The sequence below is a fragment of the Ostrinia furnacalis genome, unplaced genomic scaffold (genome assembly GCF_004193835.3).
Source record: "Ostrinia furnacalis isolate ACB-3 unplaced genomic scaffold, ASM419383v2 OfSCF0954, whole genome shotgun sequence".
NCBI classification, from domain to species: Eukaryota; Metazoa; Arthropoda; class Insecta; order Lepidoptera; family Crambidae; genus Ostrinia; species Ostrinia furnacalis.
Genome location: NW_021131193.1, coordinates 748,184 through 753,667, shown reverse-complemented (window position 1 = coordinate 753,667; position 5,484 = coordinate 748,184). Strand labels below are relative to the sequence as shown.

General features: G+C 34.6%; 1 protein-coding gene across 2 annotated transcripts; it reads left to right on the top strand.

The window, feature by feature from the left end:
- Window positions 1–1,734: 1,734 nt before the first annotated feature.
- On the top strand, window positions 1,735–5,069 carry LOC114350729 (uncharacterized). 2 transcript variants are annotated; one of them, XM_028301636.1, is made up of 4 exons: window positions 1,735–1,819; window positions 3,169–3,250; window positions 3,629–3,988; window positions 4,971–5,069. In XM_028301636.1, the coding sequence occupies exons 1-4, from the start codon at window positions 1,745–1,747 to the stop codon at window positions 5,054–5,056; spliced, it is 603 nt and encodes a 200-aa protein (XP_028157437.1). In that variant the 5' UTR covers window positions 1,735–1,744; the 3' UTR covers window positions 5,057–5,069. The 2 variants fall into 2 exon arrangements, with proteins under 2 accessions (XP_028157437.1, XP_028157436.1); XM_028301635.1 differs by having other exon boundaries at window positions 3,130–3,250.
- Window positions 5,070–5,484: the final 415 nt, after the last annotated feature.

Below are 5,484 nucleotides of genomic sequence, written 5' to 3'. Positions count from 1 at the left end.
TATGTGTCGAAAAACTAGACACAATGGAAAAACTATTTTTTTGTTTTTAAAAACTTATTATTTTAAGGCTTACCGTGCCTTTTGAACGTCGGATTTATATTCCATAAATTGTTGTTACACAAGTCTGTTGTAAAGTTAACAGAAATCATGGTACAACAATCCAGATAACAGACTTTGGTTTATTTAGAAAAAGTTTTGTTTTTATTTGATATAAAGTAGTTTCAGACATTTATAACTTTGAGAACTCAATTGATAAGGCAGACTCTACAGACCGAAGGAGGTTTACATTATTTTAATGGTCCAACGTGAACTGTTGCCCTTGACCATAACCATAAAAATAATAGGATTATCAATAGTATTACAACTAGGGAAAATAACGATACAAGTACCGACAAAGATATACAAATTATCGAGAAAGTATTTATAGTTCATTTTCACCAATAAACCATTTTATCAATCATATCGAACGGCCACGAACAATACCATTGTCCTCCACGAATAATTCACTCGTTATTTTTAATGACAGTTAATTAATGATGCCTTTCTACTTGTGGGCGGCTGAGTAATGAAGCGATACGGCTCAACTCACTTTTAATGATGGCTCGATAGCTATTCACTAAGGATATTGTGTTAAAAAGCAATGAGGTACAGTTCGATTAAAATACGAGCAGTTAAAAGCAGAAACAAATGTGTACATAAAATATAATATATTCGTTATTGAATATCATAGTAATGCCAACATTAGGTGTTTTTGTATCTACTACAGGATAACAGGGCATGGCCTTTTCGAATCCCCCACCCACCACGAGGCAAATGGAGGATTGGCTTACACCTCAGATCATAGGCTTACACTCTCTCTCTACGCCTTGGCCAGAGAATTATAGAGGCCTGATGTTTCTCTTTTTCAGCCTTTTTTTTTCGGGGAAAAGATGCATTGAATTGCATATCTACCCTGCGGGGACAGGGTAGGTTATGTGGGGCTCACCAAGTCAGAAGGACAAAGGCATACCCACTAAAAAGACCCCGTGCTCCGTCATTCGCCTTAAGTGGGAAGGAACTGTGGGATTCCGGACAAAGCCTTCACTACCACAGTCCCTCCCGGCGATTGCCATTTTCTACCTGAGTCATCTCTTACGTAGTTTTGTAAAAAAAAACAACTTTACAAGTTTGGGCTTCAAAGCAGAAAATAAGCTACACTAAAACAATTTAATTTAAAAATGAAAACATATTCTATAGTATTTTATCCTATGACGAAGAAGACAATATAAAGATTTAGCACGAGTTACGCTAAAAATTCATAACACACTTGTCGTATTCTCGGATTTTATTAGAAAAATATTTGTCTTCGAATAAAATAAATAAGAAAGGCCAACGTTAGGTGCTAGACTAGGCTACTAGGACGTCGTCAACTTATATTGAAAGTTATGTAGAAATATAAACAGAATCGACTTATTCAATTCAAATGTCAACACGCCCGCAACGCATAATATTTATGGTATAGTAAGAATCAGCCTTCAATTGAGTCATTGTTACAATACGACTCGGTCGCTTCCTTCCTGTGTCTCCCACGAAAATATTCCCAAGTCTTATAAAACAAGGAAAAATAACATGATTTCACTAAAAAGCTCTGCACTGACCATTTACAAATAAGAAAAAACTGTAAAAAATATATTTCTTTGCGTGATTTCACAAAAAAAAAAACATAAATAAAAAAGTTCTGGGTGCCATCATGAAGGTTTTAGTGATGTGTGTTGTGGTAATATATTTTTCGGATACAGTGTACAGTATGTCTGTTAACGACTTTTTCAATAGTGGCTGGGTGAGTTTTTACTTTTAATGGTTTTAGGGGTGTAAGTCGATGGATAAGTGAAAGTCTATGTAAAAGACAGATGGCACGATTCACATAGGTACAATTTTGGATCTTTTTTTTTTGGAAGGGAAAATGCTGCACTTGTTTTGTTTACAATGTTTATAACCGTTGTCTAGTACTCTTAGTACAAGCTTTGCTTAGTTTGGGGCTATTAAAAAAAATCGCTGTTTTAGAGATTATAGCACGTTTCTCTTATGAATAATTGTGTTTAGGAACCTATTTTACTTGTTTAGTTACTTAGTTGACGAACCAACTTAATTTATTGATTTTACAGTTGATTGAAAAGTAATCGGAGTTTTATGGCTAAAATGAAAATGAATGTTCTAAGAAAGTAATGCAACATTGTGATAAATACATCAATGTCATTTGTAGTAACAACGCTGAAAAAATGATGTTATGAGCTTATTATTTTTAGAACATAGTACAACAAACAACGCCTCGTTCGTTCGAACGTTCTTTTGTTGCAAGTTTTACATAATAGAGTTTTGTGATAACTTGTACAACACTGGTTAAAATTAGAAAACTTATCAATATAGGCTGTGTGCATCATTAATATGTGTACCATAACTGTGTGTGTAAGATTAGGTATGATTTTTTATACACAGTTATGATTAGTAACACCTGTGTCCAGTCTAGCCAGTGATAAGTTTTTAAACATGAAATGACTAGAGAAATTCTAATAATACAACTACATACATTGATTCTAATACCTATTGTTTGATTAGAAACGAAGTGTAAGAAAGTAGGCTTACTTGATTGTTTGTAATAAGTTTTCCATCTATCTATATTTATAAAAGCGAAAGGGTCACTGACTGACTGACTGACTCATGACCAAATCTCAGAAACTACAAGTGCTAGGAGTCTCAAATTTTGAATGGGAGAACTCCTTTTAGAACGAAAAAGGTGATAAAAGTTTTTGTAGGAAGTCATTCCTACTTATTTTAATAATTAGTTTTAGATATTTTACGATTTTGTGCGCCATGAAATAAATATTATGTAGGTACATTACATATTAGTGGTCAGGACTCTACGTTGTGACAGTAGTATTACTGTATTTGGTTTTTCAAATAAAATCTTAGCAGTATAGATTTGAGAGAAATAGTTGTATTCAAATTGCAAAATAGATAGAAAAATGGATGGACAAAATAAATAATAAATTCTCTGGAATACATATACGGCGAAATGTAAGCATCAACAAACTCGCACTTAATATCAAAATCTGTCAGTATATTTACAAGATTTTTTTTGGTAAATTCCAGAAATTTAGGGTTACTGTCAACTTAACAACTGTGTTCCAGGACTCGATAAGCTCAGCCTGGCACAGGATGATTGTTGCCATCAAGAAGCCTGTCAGGCCGAGGAGGTTGGGGTCCATTGGAAGTAAGTTTATAATAAAGTTTTACTCGACTTCTTAATGTTGTTTATAAAGTATTATATATTCCATGCGCTACATTTACTACTCTTTCAGCTACGTACACTGTAGCTTTACCATGAGTTTGCGTTTCGTGCGTAAAAAGATGAAGATCTATGAAACATTCTAGTTCCTCAAGTATCCGCTAGGGGTGCAATTGAATTTGTCATACGACTACTTGTAATGTAAACTCATGAAAAAACACTAATTTTATTAATGATGGTACATTTATCAGATTACGAACTTGAAGAAGGACTGAATTTTTTACTGCTACACCCATTATTACATGGTGCTGAAAAAAATATTGATATAATAACTGATTGATTATTATTAATTATTATTTCCAGGACGCAAAACCACCACCACTACACCAGACCCCTCGCCAATCTTCAGCATGGATACAACACTAGTACCACCAACGGTAGTGCCTCCAACGACAATCATCAAACCAACGCCCACCGAACTGATCATACCCTACGCTGGCAAAGCCCACTCCTCGCCCAACCGGGCAGTATCAATCGAAATGCCTCCTGAAATTAGAAGGATAGCATTCACTGAGAACAATGAACCGGTGACGATGCCAGGTGATGGCAAGGTGAAGGTGCCATACCTTCCAGAGCCGATTTGGAAGACGCTGGAAGACTGGAAGCAGATGCAGAGACCCCATTTCGTGAAGTTACTCAGGAGTGATAAGGATAATGATGGAGGTGTGTTTTATTTTACACTATCGTTGCATTAATCTCGGTACATAATTTTTGATACAACATGATCTAAAATTTTACAGAAACATGCTTTGAAATTTTAGAAAATTTATGGACTCGGATGGTACTTGAACTCACGAGCTTTTCCCCATATTATGTGTGTGGTTGTGGTGCATTTTTCCTATTGGAACTGTCTACCTAGAAATAGGTGTTTTATTGATGCACAATGTTGTTTCACATTTGATACAACAATTTTAACTTAACCGCCTCATAATAGACAATAAATTGCCCTACTTCCTCTAAAAGTTAAAATTACATATTTCTGTTACCAGTTTAACAAATAAAAAAGCTTCCAGATGTACACAAACTCAGACTCTCCTATTTCCACAGTTCGCTATACGAGTAGTATCCTGTAATTTGATATCCTGAACATTGTAGCCGTGAATATGATACGTTATTGCACATTAGATCCCAATTATGACTATCTTGTATCTTATTAACGCCAACTAACTAGGTTATACCACAATATAGATAGGGGCAGAAGACAATCTACATACAAAGTGCGCTCGGGCAACACATACGATTCACGAAGGCGAGTAAGCTTTACATGTGTGATGGCTCGCTACTGTGTATTTTTTTCAAAAATTACACTATCGTTATGTGAATCTACACGTACACACACAAGTACACAAGTAAAGCTCACTCGGGTACGTGAGTTGCAAGAACTATACTAATAAGATAACCTATTTTTAAAAAAAAAAAGGGTAACAACATTTTACGTTGTAGTTACTTACCTCAAGATTCTTGATTGTTTATTTTTGGAGATTGTACTTGATTATACTATGAGTAGAGTCTTATATTTAATTTTATCATGTAACTATATTAATTGAGTAAAGATTCATGGTTTAGTTGCATTTCATATAATGGGCTTAGTTTGCTCGTTTTTAAGGATCTATCTAGCTAACTAAAAATTTTGTTTTGTCCCCAGATTTCGAAGCTCTCCTCACGAGCACAGAAAGTAAGCTGACTGACGTGCAGGAAAACGAACAATTCGGCGTCCTATTATTTATTTGAGACTTTAATAAACTATTACTATAAGACATTATTGTTTTTATTTATCCACCATAATTTTTTCAGCCTTTCCTAATACACTAGACGGCTTTCCAGATAAATTTTGTCAAGTTTTGTAGTACAGCTACAATACAGCTAAAAGATTCATTTTTGTAACAAGACACGTTTTTGAAACCAATTTAAAAAATTGAATCCGAAATTTTATTTCAAATACAAGAATAAAGGCACTAAAATTAAAATTGGAGACCGGCTCTACTGTAAAGCCGAAACATGAAAACTCTATCAGAACGCTATCTTTTTTTATGCATAACAAGGCAGGTATTTAACCACAATTGCACCAGGTATTACATAAGTGGGATGCAGTCTAGGATGGTACATAATATAATATCTGCCCAGTAAATGCCTATTCACTTTCGCCTTGAAAAGGCCCG